Genomic DNA, 24,641 nt, shown 5'->3' on the forward strand with positions numbered 1-24,641 from the left:
GCTTACGCTGTACCACTGACTAAGCAATATTGAACAAGTCAGCCATATATCCTTCTCAAGACCTGAGTCACCCACAAACTGGAAGTTTGTCAGCACAGCAAAGCAGTCTCATTGCATGACAGGGCAGTAACTACCAAAATGTTTGTGGTGCTGCTGGTAATGTAAAGAACAGAGAGTGAGTAAGGATTTTTCAAGATGCTTGCAGAAAACTAGAAACTCAGGAAAGTTTGAGCAGTGGCAGTATTCACCTTCCCTGAGTTTCTTTGAAGACCCTCTTATGTCTCTTATGTCACTCATGTCACTCTGCTTCTTGTTTCTTTGTTTCATGTCCTGTGTTGATAGTTTTGGTGTGGTTTCAGTCATGTCTAGTGTATTCCTCTTTCAATAAATTGTTTATTGGAAAACACATGCAGAAATATTTTTTGCCACGGAAGTTTAGAGACTGTGTCAGACATCCACAACTCTTGCCATCTTGCAAGAGCACAAAAAGGTTGAGGGACAGCCCAAGTTCACCAATGAGTTTCCGTCTCTAATCTGAGAGATAGGAACTGATGTTTCTCACATTCATATGTGCAATTTCCAGTCAGAGAAGTTGTTTTCTCTCCAGGTTCTCAGTCTAATAAAATAAAGCAGACCACGTGGAAGGTGTTAAAAAGAAGAGTGAACACAGTGGTGTTTTAGAAGCTGTTTAATATTTTAAGCTCTAAGTGCAGGAGGACTGTGATGCTATTTAAAAAGATCCTTGGATATAGAGTTGGAAAGTATGTAATCTTGACAAGCCCACAGTGTTTTAGCGGACAAACCCCTTTGTATCCATACACAGGAAGACACTGGTTCAGCACATAATTAACCAGAGCAAGAACTTAGAGTGAGAAACAGCAACTCCAAGAAAAGGAGCAATTCCACAGACCTAATGGCCCTGGAAAGGGAGGGAGAAAGACTTCTCCAGGAGGTAAAGGCCAGCTTTAACCTCATCCCAGCTCTCACCTTGCTCCATGTTGCATAAGACTGATGGATATAAGGAGAAACACAAATTACATGGGCCAGAGGTCATCTGCTACTCCTTTGTTCTAAGTCTCCCTGGAATATAATTTTTTGCTACCATCTGCTATTTGCTGGATTTTACATCTGTCTTTCCCTAAAATTAACTCTCCCAAAGCCCTCTGACATAAAGATTAATGAAAATTGTGCACTGGAGTCTTTACAAGCACCAAACTTGAAAATCTTTCTCCCTCATGAAAAGCCACATCTTTTTCTTTCCATGTTTTGTCCTGGGTTGCTTCTTCTGAAATAAGAAGGAAGACTTTGTTGTAAACTAGATATATCAGAAAATGTTAATTTTTAGTCTAAATGTGAAGCACAGGTTAAACTATAATAATTTTCATGTCAGCTTAGTGTGATAGTTTTTTCTCCTTGGCTTTGCACAGGGAATCTGGGCATGACCCTCATTCTTGACACAGAAATTTCCTTTGCCATTCCAAATGGGGCTACTGTCTTCCAGACTTTTAGGTTTCCTTGGTAATGCCCCTAACCTTTATAGGGGCAACAGGGAAGACATTTCCATGAGTCATCCATCAGGGCATATACAAACCCCAGACTCCTCTGAGCCTTATTGTTACAGCCTTAAAGGCTTTACTCAGCAGTAAAATAAACACAAATTATTTCCCTCTTGGACCTGGGACAAATATGCTGTTTTTCAGGATGTGGCAATGATTTTCATTAGGCCTTCTTTTTCAAAAATATGACATATCTTTATGTTTGTGTCTGTGATAAATGCAACTTGTGTCCCTCTATGGATATACAATTACCTATAGAGGGAAATGTAAAAGTTTATAATACTAAGTCTGAAAAGTGAGGTGCACTGAGTGCAGGTTTTAATCTACTGCACTTTTAACCTCCACTTAAAGGGAAACTGACAAAGACAAGTGTTGACTGCACAGGAGGCAATCTGTTTGATTAAAAATACAGCACAGCCCATTGATCTATTGATCAAACTGTTGCGGCTGCAAAGTAAATTATTTAATCAACTGTTTTATTTAATTAAGTGATTTTTTAGTCTGTTTTATACCTATGGCAACATTTATAAAGGGTCTAAATTAATTAATTGTCCCTTACAGGGTACAATTCCCTAATTTTTCACATACACATTTACTTTAGGTGTGAACAAGCATGCAGCAGCTTATGAGTTAGCATAAATCTGGAACAAAATTTATGTACTGCACAGTACACTTTCACACACAATAAGAGCACAGGCTGAAGGTGGGTTTAAGCACTCTGGGAGAGTGTGAACCCTGAGTTCTCTTACCTGGAGTGAGTATTATATTTGATATAGCCACATGCTACTGCATAGAGAAGTGACTTAAGGCTGAATCATCAACGATTTTTGGATACCATTGCCGTGGGTCTTCAGGGCAGTCAGGACTTGGTGAAGGGAAGGAGAGATCTTGACTCCATTTCAGAAGGCTGGTTTATTATATTATGATATATATTACATTAAAAAAGACCACACTATAACTATACTACAAAGAACAGAGAGAAAAGAATCATCAAAAGACGAGACAGGAATAGAAAGGAATGAATAACAAAGTTCTGTGACTCCTAGAGAGTCCGAGAGCTGCTGCCTCCTCGATTGGCCACCAAGTAGAAACATCCCACATTGACCAATGGAGAAAGCACCTGCTGCATTCCACAGTAGCAGATAACAAATTGTTTACACTTGAAACTGAGGCCTTTCAGCTCCTCAGGAGAAGAAAATCCTAGCAAAGGGATTTTCATAAAATATCACAACCACAGGATACCTAAGATCTGTTAAAATAAAATGGCACTTCACTTTCACCTTATCAGCATCTCTTGTTTCATCTGAAAGTAGTACCAGGGTCGATAGTAAAATCTTACCTTAATGTAAACTTAATGTAATAAACCCCCCCAGAGCCACAGTGGTACATAGGTCTTGCATCATACACAAGGTTAGGAGTATACTACTTTGTAAGATTTTCATAGCCATGTGCAGTAGATATGGAACATACAGAGGTGACAACTATGTCATCTTTAAGGCAACAGGCCTTCCTGGTACTGATAATAATGCTCGCCTTTAACTCTTTAGAGACAGGTTTTTGTATGGGAAGGTACTGTGATGTGACTGACCTGGTGATCTCTAGTGTTCTTGGTTGTCTCCTTTCCAGCAGACTCATTCTAACCTCTTCAGGTAGCATCAGATGCTCTGTTCCACACTCATGACCAACAATGAATGCACAGTAAGGTAATAGTTATATATACATATATGCATGTATATATGTACATATGTGCATGTGTGTATATATATGTGTGTGTGTGGGTGTATTGTATTTTCCTGACTTTTTTGTTAGATCTTCTCCTACTTTCCTTTTGCATTGCTTGTCTTCTAAAGCATTAGCCTGGAAACTTTTAGACATGTTCTTATCTTTAATTACATTAGTAGTTCTCTGATAACTACTTTTCCCAAGATTGGGACTGCTTGTGTACATGTGAAGAGGATTAAAGTGCAGATTTATGACAAACTCAGACTATTGTCCAGATTGTGTTTGTGAAATAACTGAACAGAGAAGATTAGAAATATGGCAGGACAACCCTCCTACAAGCAGAACAACTGTAAACATTTAAAAGACCACATCTGACAGTAAATCCTCCATCACATTGATAAAGCAACAGATATTCTGTAGAGACTGGGATAAATCTGCTGGTGCAGTTAAATGCTTCATGGCATTATGGTAGCTAACAAACCTAAAAGGTGACCAGGGTTGGATGAGTTGCTGAGGTAGCTGATAGGCTGCTTTCCTTTTGACTAAACCTATATTGTAACATTCCCAAAGCAACCTTGGGATCTGGTGCCTAGAACAGGAAACTATTTTCTTGTCCTCATGGAATTTTTTAGTGCTATAAAACACTGGCTGACTTTTTCAATCAGTATAATAAAAAGGCAATCTTCAGCTGAGTTTCAAAACATATTTCTGATTTGACCACTTTGTTTCATTCACTTCATTCTGATTTTCTGACTTCATAGAAAAATATGAAATAATTGTGTTTAAGTAAAATACATTTCAGAGAAAATTAGGGAGTTTTTAATTTAAAATTCACTGCAACAGAGAGATCTGGACAATGGTGGAGGTGGGCAACTCATAAAAAGCAAGGTTGGGCTTTGTGTGATTTGAGGAGCTTGGAGGTTTGGGGGTTTTAGTTGTTTTTGTTGGTTTTTTTTTTAATTTAGAAATATTATTCTCCACAAAAAAATTCTTGAGAAACTCTGCTCCACTTTTTCAGGAATAATGTAGGCATTTATGAACTTGCTTTTAAAAGTCAGCCACTGAGACACATAAGCACAAGTGACCTACACTTTGCAAGAAAATGAACATACTTTACTCTCCCAAGCATTGATGAAGAAAGTTCACAGTTCTTTTAGGTGGTTCCTTTAGAGCATTAACATCCTTGGCATTTTGTAGAACCACATATGGTACCTAAAGAACCCATGGGTGTAGCATAGTTTGCAGGGCTGGCAATTAGCAGCTTGCCTGTTTGGGCTTCCTGTACAATATACTGTTTATGAAAGAAAGTATGCCATGCACACTGGCACTTTTGAATTGCAGTCACTGAGTGTGGGGGAAAGAAGAGAAGATAACAACAACTGTGAGCCACCACAGTTTTTATAGACAAAGGCATTTTTGTTGCAAATGAATACTAAGAGAGGGGCAGTTCACAGTCCCACCACAGACTAGAGTATTTCTTCCAGAGCTTTTCCAATGTCAGGCATGTTTTTCTCTCAGCTGAAATAACAGTTCTATCCAAAGGCATGGGCTAAAATAGGAGAGACTGGTCTCTGCTGGAAAACAACTGGCAGCCACGGAAAACTTTCTGCCTGGCCCCATAAACACCATGCTTGTATAACCAGTTGTACTATATATACACACACAAAAAAAAGAAAGCAGTCATCACTGAATCTCAGTGCTGCAGAAGGTGTCCATCAGTTTCTGTGCTTATGGTACTGCTCCAGATGTGTGCCGTGCCTTCTTGCTCCACTTTTATTCTTGACTTTCCCCTGAGACCCTGACGGCATCAGCCTTCCTCCTTGCCCTTGTGATTTTCTTTGCAGCTCTAGACGCAGCAGCTGCAGCTCACCTTTTGGATCTCTGCACCAAAGCTTTCACATCCTCTCTTTCTTCTTTGAGAGCATCAGCATCTGTGGCTCTTAGTCATCTGGCAGGAATGATGCCTCAACTTTGAGGCACTGCTGGTGTCCCATGCATCTTGTTGCCTCTCCTTTGGCCCCTGCAACTTGTGGAAGAGAAAGGAAACAGGATTAGAATCTGCTGGTGGGGCAGGGAGTGGTGGTGCTGTTCCCTAGCCTCCAGGAGGACACCCGAGTGCGGCCTTGCCACAGCGACAGCTTCCATTTATTTGTAAATAAGACAGGCAAGAGCATCAGCTGCAGCCCCAGTAGAAAAAAATCCTCCAGTGAGCATCGAAGACAAACTGCACCTTCTCCTCATACTGCTCAGTAAGTACTTCAGCAACATGTTTTCCTCCTAGCTGTTTGGCTTCTTGATTTCCTTTTTTTTTTTTTTTTGAGGGGGTGTGTGGATTTGTTTGTTTTGCGTTTTTTTAGCAGCCACCACCAGCAAGTTGCCTTATTACCTCTGGGGATGAGCAGGAAAGCACAGAGTCCTCAGTGCATAGGGAATGGGCTGGGGATGGTCCTATGTAGGGAAAGTTGAGGTATGACCTAACAGAGTGTAGGATTTGTAGACAGGGAAATGGGGAGTAAGTAGAGTGTTTTAGAGCAAACTAAAGCACTAACTGCTGGGACAGTTCACAACCAAATTTGTAAGTCAGCAAAGTGGGAGCTAGTATAAGGACTTCTTATCTCACTACTAAGTCTGGCATGTGCAAGGGGTTAATTTTGTACCTCAAGGAAAAAATTAGGGAAGACTGTATTTTTTATGATCTTCAAAGACAAAGACTCATAATCAGAACTTGGGCAAATGTACCTTGCTTTTTTCAATCAAAAAAAAAAAATTTATTTTACAAGTTTATTTTACAAGCTAGTAGTGGGAATTAGTCTACCACCCAGCCACAATTTTTGAAATAGCACCCAGAAGCACACTGTGAGAAGAAACTGCTCCGAGACAATTCTGTGGTACTCCTGCACCCATGCTATTATTAGTAGCAAAAGTTTTGGATAGAGACATTCAGATCAGGCTTTCAAAGTGTTTGCTAAGAAGATTTAAATATGCTTTATAAAAGTGAATAATCTGACAGTATGCCTGTGGAGAGCAGCTTAGTGCCCAAGTAACTGAAGAAGAAAGTTTGTGCATTAATGTGAAGCTATCTCCTGTATCCCAGAAAGCATCACACCAAATAGAATATTATTAAACATATAGTAAAACTTGTAATTAAAGGTTTGGAGTACAGAGCAGCAACACTGAGAATTTCTACTTTTATGACATCTATTTTCTACTCTGACTTGTAATCTTGCTTTATTCAGATGATTTACCAGGAAGCAGTTGTAATGGGGCTGAGATAGGATGGGGTATCACAAAACAAGGCGACCCCCTCAATGAGGGGAGAGAAAAATGACACGGCATCTGACTCCATCTTCAGAAGGCTGATGAGTACTTTATTCTATAAATCTACAATTGAATCTGCCATGCACTCACAAGCTACACTGCACTCATCCATGACTCTCGCTGACTGTGTCAAGATTGCCAGCAGACAATCTCGACACAGATACACTCCTGGCCTCAATTGGCCAAGGGAAGAAAACATCCTCACTTTGGGTAAACAATCTCTACATTCCATTCTACTTTGGCACAACACAGGCACAGCAAGTGATAAGAACTGTGTTTTTCTTTCTCTGATGTTCAGAGAACATGAGTCCCAGCTATATTCCTGGGAAAAGCTGTGCCTTGCTTTTCTCCATGAGAGGAATGGGGTAACAATGGGGTATGGGTGAAGGTGCATATTTTTTGATAAAGGTACCTGCTGAGTACAGATGTACTCAGCTGCCTGCTGAGTACAGATGGAAGAAGCCAAAAGCAGCCAGATGTTGTACCATTCCCCTTGACTCCTGACCTGTTTCACATGATTTCTGCATAGGGCAGATATGTGCAAGATGGCTTCATCCAATACCTTATTCCTTCTTTCTGCATTTGCAAATGACTTCAAGCAAATAAGGGGCCTACTCACACTATAGAGCCCTCCACAGGGGCGTGCTACAGAAGGAATGACAGGTCTTGCTCTTTGCCTCCCACATAGGTTTAAGGATGCAGGGATAAAGGAGCAGGTAAGGATGCTGGGAGCCTGCCTGTCCCTCCTTGCTTATGTGCTTATTGCAACAAAACAGAAAGGGGCAAACCAATTTAAAATAATTTAATAATCAACTCCCCCAGGAAACTGTAAGTGCATGCTTGGTGGGAGAAGAGGCATCAGTCTTAAAGAGTAAACCCCCATGCCAGAGCAGCTCTTTGGGCAGGGCAGGAAAATACTGGTTTTGTCCAGTCTGGACTGTAACTAATGAAGTCCAGCCTCTGCCTCGTGTCTGCATTTGGCAGCAGCCTATGAGATACTCCCTATTTACTTCCATTTCCAGCTATTGAATACACCAGCAACAGCAAGACCAGGCTCTGCCTATGAGAATGAGGACAAACAAGTGTGCACACAGTACTACCCTAGGACCTTAGCTGCCTCTGTTTCTGCCTCTGCTTCCCTCTATTCTTCTTAGGAAGTGCTCTGGCTTCAGAAGATAAATACACAGGACCAAACAGGCTTCTGTGGCAACGTTATTACCAACTATCAAAATGAAGTTAATAAATTCAGATAGACTGCTGTCACCCAACAAGGATGCTCTCAAAAGCACTTTCATTTCATCCTTGTCCATGGTTTGTTTGATAATTATGCATACCCTGGAAATTAGCACATTTTTCTTTAGGATATTGTCATTTGTAGAAACAAAACACTCCCCCGAATAAGAGAAAAAAAAAATCACATACAATACCACATACACCACATGGTCTACTGAAATCTTCAGAGACATAGGTTACCTTATAAAGGGTAAGTTCAGAAATTCTAAGTATTCAAAATACAAAGAAATCATGAGCCTTAATGATCAATGATGAGGAGTATTGACATTGATGCCCACATAACCCCTGTAAAATTTTATAAGAATTGCATATCATAACTTCATTTCTCCATCTTATGGGTAAGAATTATCACCTATGGGTGACTCATTTGAGAAGTGCATTGTCCCTTCAGATTACATACAACTATCCATAATATCTAATATCCATGTAGTTGCATAGCCCCTACAACCCTTCAAATCTAAGAGAAATAGAGATTTTCCCCCAAGCCATTTCCATGCCTAATTCAAGATCAAATGAAAAATAAGTCCACCTCTTTAGTTTTGTTCTCAAAGCTTTAGTTTTCTATCTTACAAGGTAAGTTTGTTCTCATGAGATTTCATTTTAAGTCAGTGTAAATGTCACATTATCAGATGGCCTTGAAAGATTTACATAATCTTATAAATATGTGAGAGTAGCTGTACTGAGTATTCCCTAAACTCTAAGCTGATTATTTGTGACACACATCTACATTAAACCAACTGTGCGTTAAAATAGTTAACTAAAACAGGTTTCTTTATCTGTCTCTAGCAAAATATTTTTACCTAATTGAAGCCTGGAATTGGTTGCATTACTGAATTTTGTTATGGAAACCCAAAATTTAAGCAAAGAAAGTAATCATATTCTTGCAAGAATTTGTATGTTTTAGAACTATGTTAGTGAGTAAGATAGCTTTATATGGCCACTTTAATCAAGCGGGTACAACAACTGAGAATTTTGAAAAAAAATTTAGTATGTGCTTTACCCTATCTAAAACTCTAAAGCTGATATCCAGAAAGCGAAAAGTTCAGATATTTTTCATCTGAATCACCTTATCTTACAAGGCTGTATGCCCAAAGGAGTCATGCTTTTATATGACAGGGATTCAGCATGAGATTTCATTCACATGAGGCTGAAGCAGCTTTTAGTAATAATTGCACTTTTCAGTCTGCCCTCTTCTATCTGTAAGTTGAGCCAATCCAATCTCATGCCAAAAGTTTTAACAAGGAGCAATGCAAAACTATGTAGGCAAAGCTAGAACTTGCCTCAACTTTAAGGAAAGCATTTCAGTTGTCCTTACCAGCTCTCTCTTTTCCAAGAAATAAGAGACTTGAGGTGACTCATTTAGGCACATATCTCCACAGAAGGTGGTACAGCATAGCTGCACTGTACCAAAGTCTCTGGCTAAATGACAATTGAATCCTAAATCATATAGGAAAATCTATAACATCTCAGCAAGTATCTTCTATTGTGTGTGAACTAGGTCTCCAATGTAACCATTACAGATTCACAAAGGATGAATGTGGATCATTATGTCAAGAGACATAACAGAGTGCAAGAAAAAAAACACTTTACTTCATCACATGAAAAGCATTTGCTACCAAGGTGAGTGATGGCAGCAGAGAGTGCAAACTGCGCTAATGTGAACGCTGCTAGGAAAAGTGTTGCACTTAATGTATGAAAATCTGAGAACACACTTCAATTTGTAAATGGCTTCACACAGCCCCCATAGCAGGCTACCTTCCCATGTAAAACGTTACTGGGGAATCTGTTTCCTTAGTGGCAGGAACTGATTTTAGTTTTTTGGGAAAGCACCATAACAATGGTCACATACAGCAACTTTCCTTTGAAGGACAGCTTTGTGTGTAATCCATGCTGACAGGATGTAACAGCGCTCACAGGCTCACACATCATACACAATGATGTGTGATCATCAAGATACCAAAATCCATTATATTTTTGGTAATTTTTATCTTTATATTCTTTTGTCACACAGACTGTCACAAAGTGCAGTGCTTTAGAAAACAAGGCAATGCTGGCTTCAGGGCAGACTTACAAAAGAAAAGAAATGGAAGGGAAGTGTCATAAGTTAGCCTGTAAAACAGAATTTTAAAGCACTGAAGATGCCAAGGGCTTGGCATGTGTGACAGTAACACAGACCTAAGAGATGTATTTTAGAATAATATTTTCCAAACTACCATAATATGAAAAAATAATGAAGTAATCCTATATTAAGTCTCTTTACAAAGCTTAATTTTTATTGGGTGAAATAAATAAATTAAAAAACTTATTGTAATCTAACCAAATTTAACTATATTTTATAAGCTATTTACATTAAATATAATTTACTACCAATTTTACATTCAAATTTTGCTATCTATCCGATCTTTTTTGCCTCAAGACATGTTGAAATCAAAAATGTCCATAGTGTCTGAAATAATGTCCCTGATTTTACTGAAAACCTTGTAAACAGAGTATTCTCCCAAAAAGAACATTTTACCTACAGTCATAATATTTAACCAGAATGCCCTAATCAAATCCAATAAAATCAAATGGCAAAAAAAAAAGAATAAAACTCTCTCAAATCAAAACATGCAGTGCAAGCCTTCATATGGACAGATAATAAGTTTTCTTTTAAATAAAATTATGTCTGCTTTATTTTAAACCACAGCTCTAGCTTACTTATACAGTGAATAAACAGAGCACTCCTGTTAAGATGCCATCAAAGATTTCTTTCTCTAGAGTCTTCCTCAGTGAAGGATTTTTCTTGTAGTGAAGGCAAATGAGCCTTCTGGCAGTATAACACTTTAGTCCAGGTGTGAGGCTGGACTGGGACATTTCTAGAGTGAACATTTTGAGGTGAAATCCCTCATCAAGGCCTGATTCAGTAAGATCTTAAATAATTTATAGAATATTACAAAAGTTTGTAAATTTTAAATAGTGAAACATAAGGGAATTAATCCCATATATACAATATCAGTCAATGTCAGCTTTGGATGCTGACATGAGTTGAGTCAAATTTGATGCTGCCAGCCAGTTGTGGCAGGACATCTATCCCACCCTCTTCTCTACCACTGACAGTTGGTCTATAAAGAGATAACCTCGGGGCTGAAAGGCCCAGCAAGAGGTCATCCCTGGCACCAAAAGTGCTCAGACCTTAGCTAAGAATCAGCATCTTAGTCTAGAGAGCAGATGTGGGAAGAGATAAAGGAAATGTTCTGACTGAGAGACACTGTTTTACAAACTGTAAAAGACATACAAGTTATCACAGAGGTAGAAGCCTTCTACACACATACACACCCTGAAAGTGTGGGAGATTTCTCCCTGGACTATGGATACAAATCCGTGGTTACTTCCCTGAGGATTGAGGGAAATTATCTTGATGTGTGCCCCATCACCAACTGGATAATAAGATACATTGAATTCTAAGTTATATTATTTCTTTGCTAGCTGTAACAGTAATAGGTACCTTTAACCTCACTCTGTATACGTCTACTTGTAGTCTTTTTTCTTTTTGTCTTTATTACTGTGTAGTATTACTTTAAGTCTTATGTCTGTTAGTTTTCTGTCTATGAAATAAATAATTCATTCTATAATAGACCAAATTAGCCTATATTAAAGAACTTGTGAAGGAGAGTGAGCTTTCAGGTGCTGGCTACCTCAGTAAAGCTACTGCCTGCTGCCAGAGGCCTGGGCAAAAGGCAAGGGCTTATCTAAACCACCATATACAAATGGTAACAGCAGTGTTACTCCATTTATTTGTAAGTCACTGTCATTTAAGACGTGTTCCATCCATGGAAGAACTACATCAATGCAACCTTTCCTAACTTCTTTTGCAAATATTTTGTTCAGGGGTTAATTGTTCTTTACATAGACGCAAGTTTAGTCATGGAAATGAGATTAACTCCCCTACTGTTCTGTTTCTTGTCAGCAAAAAAAATTGTAATTTACAGAGAAATAATAAGGTAATTTTTTTCCTCCAGCAAAATAAAACCAAACTCCCACAGTTTAGTCTCCTTTTTTTTTTTCCATCCTCCTTTTTATTGTTATTCTGCAGCTGCCTCTTTTCTTACTTTTCTCTTTTATTTGCCTTTCCTTCTCTGCCCCCCCTTCCTCTTTTTTTTTCCTCAATTACTTATTTCATCTTCCATTCATAATGTCTCCAGTTGTTTTCTTTTCCTCATTGTCATTCTCCTCCTTATAAGGAAGTCATAGTCTGCTGTTATTTCCTGAAAATGGAGAAGGGAGGTTGTGAATAAAAAACTACCACAGCTATTGCTGCATCAAAGCAGATACCGAGATCACTTGGACTGCACCTTCAGATTGAAGGTTTTCCCTTTAACAATGCCTTTGTCATTCTGATGAGTTTCTGCTAAGCAATGATAGAAATGATCATCAGTGGAAAATGGTCTAATTTTCTTCTCTCTGTGGTGGCATCTGTGGCAGCCCCAGGATCAAGTCTCAGCGTGCAAGGTGCTGGGAAAGCTCAGGTAGGAGGATGGGTGAGGATGGGCTTCTACACCCACTGCAGCTATAAGTAAAGGGAGACAAAATAGCCCAAACAGCAATCCAGTGAGACTTACAGAGCATGGGCACTTAAATAGCTGCATGAAATGGGTTCCCATGGTCTTACCAAAGTGATGATTATAAGTTTACTTCATGATGGCTTTGGGATCTGTGAGCAGTGGCCATCTTTCTGGGGCAGCACACCACACCTGATTTTTCTGGGGTATATAAGGTCTCTTAGTGGAGCTGGACTTAAAAGACCAAGTCAACAGAATTTTTGATTAAAGTTGGTTCATATAATAAATACTAAATATGATCCTTAGTTTACTGTTGAGAAAAAATAGAGAGGAAAACCAAAACCAAACATCCTATTCCTTAGCATTTACTTTTTGTATGAGATAGCACTTTCTGTATGCTCAAAAAAAAAATGTTTTTCTGTAGAGTCAATCTATGCTAGTGTGGGCTGGTTATAGCAAGGTAGGTGGAAAAACAGGTTACTGTGTGTGTAACCAAGGCAGTGAATTGCAGCATGTGTGAGTAAAAAATCTGGTCAGCAGACTGCTGGAAGACAAGAACTCCTCATCAGTTGTTAGATAACATCAATATGTCTGTTTTACGCCGCTGAATTTATTTTAAAATTTTTTTCTTAATGGGGTGTAGTATCTACATAGAAGGAGAAAAGGCTGTTTCAATGATGTCAACAGAATGTGTTCAGACACTTGATATCCCAGATGACAGACTGGACAAGCAAGATTCACAGTGTAACCATTTAGGTAAGTGTTATTTGATGATGTCATTGCTCTAATGAGGGGTATTGTCTTCACATCATAAAGTCCAGCGATACAACTAACCCCCCATGAAAACAGATAGATTACACCTTCTGCTGACACTTCTAGTGCCAGATGGAAAGACAAAGAGCACTTTTCCTGCATATAAATATCAGCTGAAGCTCCAGAGTGAAGTTAATTAAAGAGGAGAAAGGAAAAAGAGTCATTGATCTTTTCTCTGGTAGAGCAGTTTCTTCATTTATACCACAGTAAATTGAAAGCTAGGATATAGCTGAGCTTTCCCTGAAGAGATCATCCATATGCAATTTGAGTAAAAGATTTCAGGCATTCCATTTTCCATCACTGAGACAGCTTTCTAAAAACGTTTTCTGTGTTGGGAAGTTTGTTTTCTTTTCACAAATTGAATGGGACTGTTGGGAGACGTTCCTTGAGCTTTTATTGCAGCATCAGCCTCATTACATGGTTGAGACAATAGAAAGAGGGCAAAAGTTCTGCAGCAACGTTACTGCCAGCAACAGCCAAAGGCATCTTTGTAACAGAGCATTTAAAATACTTTCTAGCCAATAGTGTATTACTAAAGCTTACAGACAATTGTTTTAGCCACTTACTAAAAGTACATGTACATCTGCTTCACGCAATGCTTGCTTGTCTCTTTTCTATTAACAATACACAATACAACATTATTACACTTAAAACCTTCTACTGTCTTTGTACGCATAATTTTCTGCAGTCTTAAGGTCTATCCTAGCCAAGCCCAAAACTCAAGCTATTGTTTCATGTCCTTGCTTGCTATAGTATTGTAACTTTTTCTACCTTCAGACTTTGCAACTGTAGCTAGTTCTAAGGCCTGCTTTTCCAGCTTTCTGAAAATCATCTTTCCTTCACTATTTCCACAATTTTCTCCTTCATCATCAGTTTCCTTTCTTGAAGCTACTTCATACAGCTTTTATAATGACCATACTAGGGTTGTTTTTACTCTGTCACACTCCTGAATACCAGATTTCATGCTTGATAGATAAGCTTTTTGCATATTCACGGTCTTTGCCTCTGTTTCTAGTGCTATGATTTCACTCTTATCTTACAAAATTGTCCTGAAGGTTTAGCAACCCAGAAAGAAAAATCTGTTTGCTTGTTGTTACCTTTGTAATAATAATAATGAAAGACAAATGCAATTTCACTTCCTTGTAAAAAGAAAAGTGTCTCACTACGGGTTTTATAAATTTTGTTTATTAGTACTGCAAGGAAGGTATCCTAGTTCTGTCTCTGCTACATGGCATTTCTAGTCACAGACACTGTTTTTACAACTGCTGATATACCACAGTTGGTCCATAAAATTGCTTATTTAAATACATACAGAATAAGTTTCATAACACTGTTAAAAAATGGAGGCAGTGGGAGGACAAATGAGCTCATTAGGACTATGAAGAAAGCCTGTGAAGGCCAGAAAACCCCCCCATCTTCAGGGACTTAACCCAGAGGCCATACTTTCCATATCTACCTGCAGGCTCACAGACATAATAGCTGCCTTAAATAGTGTGAAAGAGCCTGGAATGAAGTTGTGCTTGCATGCAAGTCTGCAGTCAGGGGCTGGATAATGATGTGGGGAGCCCAGCTGAATAGCACCCACAAGGTGCTATTAAGAATTCAAAACATTGGTTTCTGTGATGATACTAAAGAGAGGCTAACAAATGAGTAGTTAAAATGCTTAAAGAATCACTGTCAAGGTTATTGGCAAAAAGCAGGGTTTATATATGAATTCAGGAGAATGAAGCTTTAACAGAGTTAAGTGGCAAGGTTCATTCTATTACTCACTAAGTAGATGAAGCAAACATAAGTAAATTGGATTACAAGCAACTTGGAATGATTTACATGAAGACTGGGGATGCAAGAGGGTAAGGGTGCAGAGGATATGGATGTAAGAAAAGGGTGCAAAAGCACTTAATCATTGACTAATTTAATATTTTAAAAATTGCATGAACACATGAAAAAAGATGTATACATCTATATTAACTAGTGTAAAGGTACCTATCAAAAATTCCTGTCAGGCTCAGTGCAGTACTCGTATCAAATCTCTTAGCATTTCTCAACCGGCATGGGCTGTGCTTCAAGAAGTATGTATGTGTGGGGGTGGTATCTGCCTAGACCTTGTTATCAGCAACAATCTTTCAAGTATTGCAAACTTAAGGTTTTGCAAGCTCCAAGAGGCATCCTACTCAGAGGCCCACTGTGTTCAAGGAGAGCTCAAACAGCTCTCCTTGCTGCTACACTGCTGTTTGTAGCATCACAAAATGATTTTTCCAAAAAAATCCAGTAAAAATAGTACTATTACACTCAGGCTATGATTCATTTTTTCAAAAGGTCTCATAACAATGGTACCATTTCAGTTGGGCAAATGACTTACCAAGGCTAATAAGAATGACTGCTTATCCTTTGTTCCTTAGCTTGGTCAAACTGCTCATGTTCCTGGTATGGTCAGAATAGTTCCTACCTTTACCATACAAGAGCACCCAGTATGGTCATAGATGCTTCACCACCCAACTGACCCAGTTAAGGGGCACTTCACCGCTCAGCTGATTCAACTAAGGCTTATCAGAAGCTGCTGAGATTGCAGAGCAGACCTAAAGAGGAGTTGAGGAAGAGGGATGTACTACCACAACAAGATATCTTCTGTATTTTCAGCTTGCATAAGCACCCAGAAATACAGACCCTTGCAGAAAAAGTCATGTTGACCCTCTGAGTAATCTGAGTAAAGGATTGTTTTAAAGGAAAACCAAAAATCCAGTGTCGTGTTATATAAATAAAAAGCAAATACCAATTACTCATTACCTCTGGAAATGACGTTAACTCTTGAAGGGAACAATATACTGACTGGCTTATTTTACAAATAGCTCAGACTGACCCTATATATGTAAAACTTTCCTTCTCAAAACTGGCCTTGTAACTCTTGAAGATACAATCCACACAGTTACCACTGGATGAAACAGTGGTGGCTATGGAACATCTGCACACAATGATGCAGCCTCTTCTCTGACATGTAAACACACAAGCTGCTCACAACTCTCTCTCTTTGTTTTATGTGTACTGCCAACAACACAGAAGGACTACCTAAGTCACTTGACTCCCATGCAGTATGGCACAGAGCCCTCTTTTGTTTGCTTTCTAAATATTTAAGAGATTTTTCTTCCTGGGCTTGGATTAAAGCACTATTATCAAAGTGATTCTTTTCACAATCTGTTTTTTTACCTCCCCTAAGTTTTAATTTCTATTATATTTTTTCCCTGTAGACGATCTTTCAGAGCAGCTGATTAAGAGCTGTGACCTCCAAAATAAACCAAGAAAAGGTAAAACTCTCACAGCCTCCCAGAAGACTGAACAGGAGCAAAAGAAGCCAAAGAGAAAAGATACACCAGCTTTGCCCACTCCACCACCTCTAACAGGTGAGCAGTAAATCTTTTGACTTTGAAATCCCAATTCAGGTCTGGGGGCAGGAGCAGGGTGAAAGTTCATGGAACGTTCAAACAGTTATGTCCCCTCGGATGCAGACAGGAACACAGCTTCCTGCATGTGCATCTGGGAAGGCAGGTGGACAGAAAGTCTGACTTTCTCCATGTCAGACTTCATATTCCATGTTAGTTGAAGGGTTTGTTCTCACTTTTGGGAATACCAAGGTGGACAGGTTTATGATCTGAAAAACATGCTTCCATGGATCTCATAGTCTTGCTGATAAATAATGTTACATTTATGTGTGAAATTATGTGTATTTATTGGCAGCTGCCGAGCCATACTGGATGTCCCAATTGGATATGGTCCAAAATCAAAAAGGATCAAGTCCAGTCCCTGCACTTTCTCATGAAATTTGCATCCAGTGCACAACGAGAGGCTGGGGCTAACACTGGGAGTAGACCAGTCAAGCACACAAGCCACCTGCGGGATGGTCCTCCTGGAAATCACGGGGATCATGTGTTTATGGGGACTCTGGCAAAGGGTAGATGTTTCAGGAAGCCAGAAAACATCACAGCAATGAAGGGGCTTCTTGTGGAATGCTCCCTACTGTGGCACAAATACAGATGTTTAAGACCCAAATGCCACCAACCTGGAGAGAGGAAGAATAAGCAGGGGACTGCTACTGAAACCCAATGATCCAAGAACAGCAGTGGGAATAAATGTTTGTCACTCTCAGCTAACAAGCACGCAGTGTTATAATTTCCAGCAAGAGAGCTGTGCTCTTATATTATTGAGTTCTTCTTCCCATGCTGCACATACATGGAGGAGTCATCCAGTAGTTGCTTGTATGCTTCTCTGTATATTTGCAACAATTCACCAAGTGAAAAACAAGCAACTGGGATTTTCCAGTATTTGTAATCCAGATATTTGATTCTGTTCAGTTTTCACATGTACCTTCCATCAGCAATTCTCTCTTAGGAAGAGCAGCTCAGAGGCTGGAGAGCTGTGTTTTCTTCCTGCAATTGTCATATCAAAAAAAAAAAAACAAACCACGTTCTTTCATCAGCCAAAACAGCCACTTCTGTGTGGTCATATTGCTCCCCACTAACCTCTTGAGCATCTGTGTGATTAAGTTACTGTGGTAAGATGTCTAAAGTTCTGGAATAGGAGATTACACTCATCTGTCCCACAATTTTCAGTGCATTATATATACAATCAGAAGCCAGCTGGCCTGATAGCATCATTATCTAGAGCCTATGGGAAATAATTAATTTGAAAGAAATGTCGGGTAGGTACATCATGCAGCAGATCATGCAGTTGTGCCACTGTACTTCAGAGTAGTCTTTGGGAGAGCTACACAGGTGGAAGTTTCCTCAATGTAAACAGGCTAAAGTAGCATTTTCTTCATTGCTTGCTTACAGGCATGGTTTCAGACTCATCTGATAATCTGCTGAAAAGGTATGGTATCACAGAGAAGTCACAGAGACAGAGAGTGACTCCAGTCTCTCAAATCACCGAACTGGAGCAGAAAAAGCCCAGAAGAAAAGATACACCTGCAATACACATCCCACCTTTGATAATAGGTAGGAAACTTAGGTAAAGACCCTCCTAAGAGGCAGCAAAAAGTGGCTAGTGTCAGAGATATACTTAGAAAGCTGAAAGGAGGTTGCTCTCTGCTCAGTATACTTAGCAGTTCTTGAACTGGACCTATTTGGTCTAAGTATATAATAATAGTGAGGGGGGGGTCATGAAAAGTCTAATATGTTCAAGATCTGGGGATAGAAAGAACAGGTAGAAGGAAAAGGCATTTGGTCACTTGATTATCTCTTGCAAACTGCAATCCTGCTTTTCTGAAAAGTCAACTACTGCCCTGCTTTTCAAACCTAAGCACATAGAAATTTTTAGGTCACCAGCACTAAAATGCCTCCAACAACATGGAGCAAAGCTGTACTGATTAATCCCCTCTTCATTCTGCAGTCCCTGACATGCACTGAGGAAGCCAAGTAGTGATGAACTTCTCATAAGCAGCACCTCAAAGATAACTATGTGCTTCTGAAATGACACACAGTAGACACCACATTACATGCCAATAGGGAAAGGAAGGGAAGGGAAGGGAAGGGAAGGGAAGGGAAGGGAAGGGAAGGGAAGGGAAGGGAAGGGAAGGGAAGGGAAGGGAAGGGAAGGGAAGGGAAGGGAAGGGAAGGGAAGGGAAGGGAAGGGAAGGGAAGGGAAGGGAAGGGAAGGGAAGGGAAGGGAAGGGAAGGGAAGGGAAGGGAAGGGAAGGGAAGGGAAGGGAAGGGAAGGGAAGGGAAACCTTACCATGGATCATTCGAATAGAGCTTTTTGGGTAAACTTGGGAGAGTTCAGGAACATATGCTAAATAAAGCTTCACTGTCCTTTATGAACATATTCCCTCTCTTACTTAAATTAAGAAGTGATGAAGGAAAAGTATATTTATGTAATTATGATTACCTAGTTATAGCATACAAACCAGCCTTTTTAGAGTAGATACTAGAGACAGCTTAATTGTAAGACCCAAACAGAGGTCCCCAGCTCTAAGCGGGACCCATATTAGTACTGTGTCTGATGCTTACCACAATCAATAGCAAGATCATCACCAATGAATCACTTTGCTAACTGATGAACTCCAGACATTCCTTGTAGAGTTCAGGATTCAAAGCTCAGAGGGATGCAGTCCAAAGAAGCATGTTATAAACTTTTTATGGACCACCAGCAATTTCAAGGACAAATCAGCATTTTAATGCAAAACAATGGAAAGGGAATACAAGCGGGAAGTCAAAATGGTAGTGATTTGTACAGCACTGGGAAAATATTTTTTTCTTTGATATGATGCCTCTGATCACTTGTAAAGAAAATGGGCTTTACTGAATGCAGTTTGGAAGTTCTGGGTTTCAAGGAGTGAGAAGCATGTTTGATTTGGGAAACATCTGTAAGTTAGTCTTTCTCTGTTTGCTGTTTCAAAAAGTCACTTAGCCTCCCTACCTCTGTTTTCCTAGCTGTGTTGTATTATGAAATGCAACTCATCCTGCACTCATCCTGCAGATCTCTTTTAAGGATTGTTAGTTTGTTCTGTTGATATCTGCCAAGGGATCTGGCTAAAGAAAACAGAGGGTAAATATACAATGTAACCATAATTTCCCAACAGAACTTGAAAGTACTTGCAATTTTTAGGCACACTCTAGAACCACAATGGCTCACAGAAACATGAGTGTTTCTGTTAGAAAGCTAAAATCTAGACAGAAAAAGTTGTCTAAAATCATGTATTTGTCTGGTGCCACCTAGATTTAAGCCATACGTCTTGGGCTACAAATCAGAAGAACAACAAGATAGCACATGTCTACAGACTGCCTAGGGACAACTCCTGCAGCTGAGCTGGGAGGGAAGAAGTGAATCGTTAAACTTCCATTCTTCTCACCCAGTTTTTCAATGGGGGTGTGGTATTTTTCTAAATGAGCTGCCTTAACTGGTTTTCTAGGCTATGAGAGAGAATGAGGATTTGAAACTAATTTTACAAGTTATCTCTCATTTGATTGGGAAACCTCAGTCACGTTTCTGGAACTGCATTCCGACATTTATGCATGTATTTACATTCTAGCTCAAACCCACAGGCCTGAAGACCATTAATTTAGTTGATGGACTATATACTGCTAAGTGGGGATGTTCCAGAGCCAACTACAGGCTTGGATCAGATACAAGCCATTTACTGTCAAGTGATATGGAAAAAATGACTATTAGAAATCTGACTATATTTTGTCTTGTGGTCTAATTCCTTCAGAAAGAAAAGGTGTTGGCTGACTGAAGGAGAGCTTGCTACTGAAGGAGACATCTGCTCATGTCTCATTTGTATGGACGTGGCATAAAATTAACTGTGCCACTTCAGTAAAAGTTTGAGGGCTGAATACATTTAGAAGCCTGACCCTTGTAGAGAAGATTTCAGATAACTTAGTAGACCCTTTCTTTAACTGCATTTCCCAATTGGATTGGGTGCTCCCGAGGTGTAAAACTGATTCTGCTTCTCATCTGGACCACATGCCACCCAGTAGATACATTAATTTTCTTCATTTTACATGGTACATTTGACTTGCTTTTAATTGTGACAGAAAATCTCTCAGACCACCCAAAAGGGAGAGGAACTGTCCTAGGAGTACTGGTCAAAACAAAGAGGGATAACACATCTGCCATTTTAGCTGCATTTACAACAAAGTATTTGTGTGGACAGTTGTTCAAGAGAATACTCTATTAAATAAGATCTTTTACTAGTATTAAGTGGATTTTCTTGAACTGGTATCTAGAAATGGTTTGCAGGGGATCTGAAGGAAAAATATTAGAAATGGTGGCAATCCTCATTAGCAGGTCACAAGAGATAGTGATGCCTTAAGATTATACTTATTATGTTTTTCAAATCCTACACTGCATTAGTGCACAGCTCTAAACTGCATATAAAGTGTAGTTAACTGTCTTCGCATTTTAGTTAGACAAAAGAATCCCTCTGGGCCTGTGATCCAAGGACATACCATAGCCTCAGGCCCCAAAAAGTATAAACAAAAGTGAATTGGGGAGGAGCGAGCTGAGAGAATATGGCTTCATTACCTGAAGCTGTAATTGGAGAATTAACCGTGATATACAAACAGACAAAACTTCTATCTGCCTGAAAAACCTGTGACTGCTGTCCATGTTGGGTGTAGCCTCTGCGAGGCTTTTACACTGGCCAAGGTGTAGCTATTGAAGGTCTTTAAAGAATACCCACTTTATTCTCTTAACTCTGTCTAGCCTCTGTTCTAGGTAGCCACTCCAAGGCATCAATACCATGTAGCACTGAGTGCTGCTTACTTCAGCAAGACTAATAACATGGAGACAGGACAGAAAGGTTTGTCTATATTTACTTAGCTCACATAATTCTGCTTGGTCTTCTCAGGTCTCCAAGTCTATAATTCAGGTTCTGTTTTGCACAGCAGTTCCATAAAAGCTTAGTTTTTTTGTGTGTGCTACCAGACGGAATAAATCTGAATGTAAATAAGTAGCAAATATTGGGCCAGCCTTCAACCAAAGGCTTTTCATAGAAAATCATGGAGCCATCACTGGTGAACTTCAACCGGCAGAACAATGTACGTTGGATGTATCTTGAAAATTAAATATGCATCCTTAGAATAGGAAGGGACTGGAATTCAGGCATTTAAATACATAGGTTATTTTGCCTGATACAGGCACCAGTCTGCCACAGGCAGATAATCACTTGAAAACAGATCCAGAATACAGGATCTGAAAAGCTCTGTACACAGAGGGGCAGCATTTTAGCAGGCTGCTTTGATTCCATGCCAAGTGTTCAAAGGTGGCTTCAGCAGTAGGCAACAAAGTGTCATTGGAGGTATAACCAAAAACAACTGAAAATTGCATTAGTTTCTGTCATTCTCTTAATAGCAAATGCATATAGATTGAATTTCATCACGCATTTGAAGGTACATTTTAAGCACATATTAGTTATGTTTTCCCTGTCCCTCAAATGGCCCAGGATGTAAAAACCAACAAAAAATAACCCCCACTCCTCCTTGCAGCACACACAACCCAAACCCCGAAGATGTCAGGAAAAAAACCTTGACTATCTTTGCCTAGGTTACCTACAGGGATAGAAGTCTGTGTGAGGAATATTTACATCCATCTCCATAAAATGGCATCGTTCTTTGCAGTTAACAACAAGAGTTACTTAATTGCTGCTTGAACACATGAAGTCCTCTGTGTTTTAAATTAAATGAAAGGCAGAAATGAATGTTATTAATTTATGCCTTTCAGTTCATCTCATAGTGCTGCTGAAACTAGCTAGTTCACAAGAACTGCATATAACTGAAGCAGGAGCTAACTTAAATGAAGGGCAGTATAGGTAAATATTTTGTACCTAATGCATTGTTCTTGTATCACTCTTACTTATTTTTAATGAGGAAAGCAGTTACAAAATTTGTTATACCTTGGTATTATATAAAAGCCTCCAGATCCTCAAAGGACAGACTTACTGGTTTAACAGAGAAAAAGAGAAAGAGAGACACAGAGAAAGGAGAACTGACAGATTTGTGGGAGGTATGATCTACAATCCAAGTCTATTTTCAAATTGTTCTTCATTCAGTAGCTTTTGCAATTTGTTGATACTATATCATTTCAGTGGAGATGGCACTTGTCATGTGGATATTTAAACATGTCTCTTGTTTCACCTGCACTTGCAAAATCTAAGTAATATACTATATACATAGAGAAAACATACATGTCCATAAAAGCTGGTTCTGTTACAAAGATTAATTACAGTATTTGCTTCATCATGCAAGCTCTTTCCCTTATTTAGCTACCCAAAGCCTTCTAACAAACAGGTTTCCAAATGAAACTTCAGTCTCTTTTTACAAGTAGCAAAAATATACTGGATTTAAGAATGCTCAATAATTTTAGCTAAAAATGCAGTGATTCAACTCAAGTTCAGTAGGTATTAAGAGAGCAAAATGCCAAAAAGAAATTAGGAGTAATTCACATGATGTTGGAAAACAACATTAAAAACAAGAAATAAGAGAGAACTGAAAAATTCTCTTTTGCCTGATATTTTCTAGAAAGTAGTATACTAAATAAACTCACTTTTCCATTTTTTTTGTTTGTTGTTTGTTTGTTTTTGTGTTCTTCTCTTTTTAAGGCACTAAGCTGTTTACAGAAGAAGAACAAACAGTGATTATGGAAGATGAAGAAAAGGATGGAGATCCAATCCACAGTTAGATTACAGTGATATTTCAATAATACAGTGTAAATAATAATGGGTCATTCAAAGTAGCAGCACATTAAAAAAGATATTTTACCTTTATAAATAATTTTCTCAGTTGTACACTTGAATTTAAACTACCATCAAGTGCTTATCTGCTTATCTGCATCTCATAATTCCCAGCAAGCATCATCGGACATGAATGGTAGAAATTTCAGTTACACAGGGTTTGAAGGAATCTGTTGGTTTACTACAAGTGGCTTCCTAGCATTTTTGTCAATAAGGAGTCCACCTCAGATCAGATGTGGTTTTGTGCAGTGTGGTACTCATACAGTACCTGGCACTAGAAGTGGTAATGCAGAGTAGTAAAACATCAGCTAGTGATTCAAATTGCTTTTTTTGCCTGACACTTGACCTCATTTGTCCAGCTTTCCTTTCCTGGAATAACACTGACCACAGTGAAAATTCCCATGTGCAGATCTGACGGGATAAATGAAGAAGGTGAGAGGGCCAGGATTCAATTCTAGAGTCTCTGAAATGCAAAGCAAAAATTTCCTCTGCCTGTATCTGCTCATGACTTGTGTCTGTAAGGAGGAAAAGATAAATTTCCTTTAGAATTAAAATTACACCAAAGGGCTCTCAGCATTGACAGATACATGAAACAGGATGGAGGGCAGAGATCTCAGAGGAGAAACACTAGGGAAGTGCAATGCCTGCCAGTAATTATCTCTACTGGCTTGGTGAAAGATAAAATTGGTGGATAGTTGATCTTTCTGCTCCAAATAATTTCTTTTCACATCTGTTTTTTAAATTGAATCCTAGGTAATCAGTTAGGAGAGGTTGTAAAGATTCAAAATCACATCAGGAAACTAAAAATTGAGTAAAGGAATAATGTTACTCAATGGCATATGCTTACTGCAAGGTAGAAGAGCATGATGTGGCTTTTTAAATTGATTACCTCAAGGATTCAAACAAGAATTGTTTTCACAGCTAGCTGCAGCATTTGTGGAGATATGGGTATTGGTAGAATATTTTACCAAAAAAAAAACCAGATAGAACTGGACACTGTGTGTTTACCTTAATAACTCTGGGATAGATGGAGTAGTGCTGACAGCTGAACCCTGAGGGAACTAAGCAGAGGTTGAAGATTATCTAGCCTGACAGACTGAATTTAGTTGTCTTTTTAAGTCACTTATATGGACAGCTGAAGACCATACTAGTTTGGACTCCATTTGCCACTGTGACTGACCC

At 39.1% G+C, this 24,641-nt stretch overlaps 1 protein-coding gene across 1 annotated transcript; it reads left to right on the top strand.

Annotated features, from left to right (window-relative positions):
- The first annotated feature begins 5,050 nt into the window (after nucleotides 1-5,050).
- On the top strand, nucleotides 5,051-24,438 carry PPP1R17 (protein phosphatase 1 regulatory subunit 17). The gene is made up of 5 exons (XM_038128094.1): nucleotides 5,051-5,527; nucleotides 13,071-13,183; nucleotides 16,483-16,635; nucleotides 18,064-18,225; nucleotides 23,328-24,438. The coding sequence occupies exons 2-5, from the start codon at nucleotides 13,102-13,104 to the stop codon at nucleotides 23,405-23,407; spliced, it is 477 nt and encodes a 158-aa protein (XP_037984022.1). The 5' UTR covers nucleotides 5,051-5,527; nucleotides 13,071-13,101; the 3' UTR covers nucleotides 23,408-24,438.
- The last annotated feature ends 203 nt before the right edge of the window (nucleotides 24,439-24,641 follow it).

Source organism: Motacilla alba, chromosome 2, assembly GCF_015832195.1.
Source record: "Motacilla alba alba isolate MOTALB_02 chromosome 2, Motacilla_alba_V1.0_pri, whole genome shotgun sequence".
NCBI classification, from domain to species: Eukaryota; Metazoa; Chordata; class Aves; order Passeriformes; family Motacillidae; genus Motacilla; species Motacilla alba.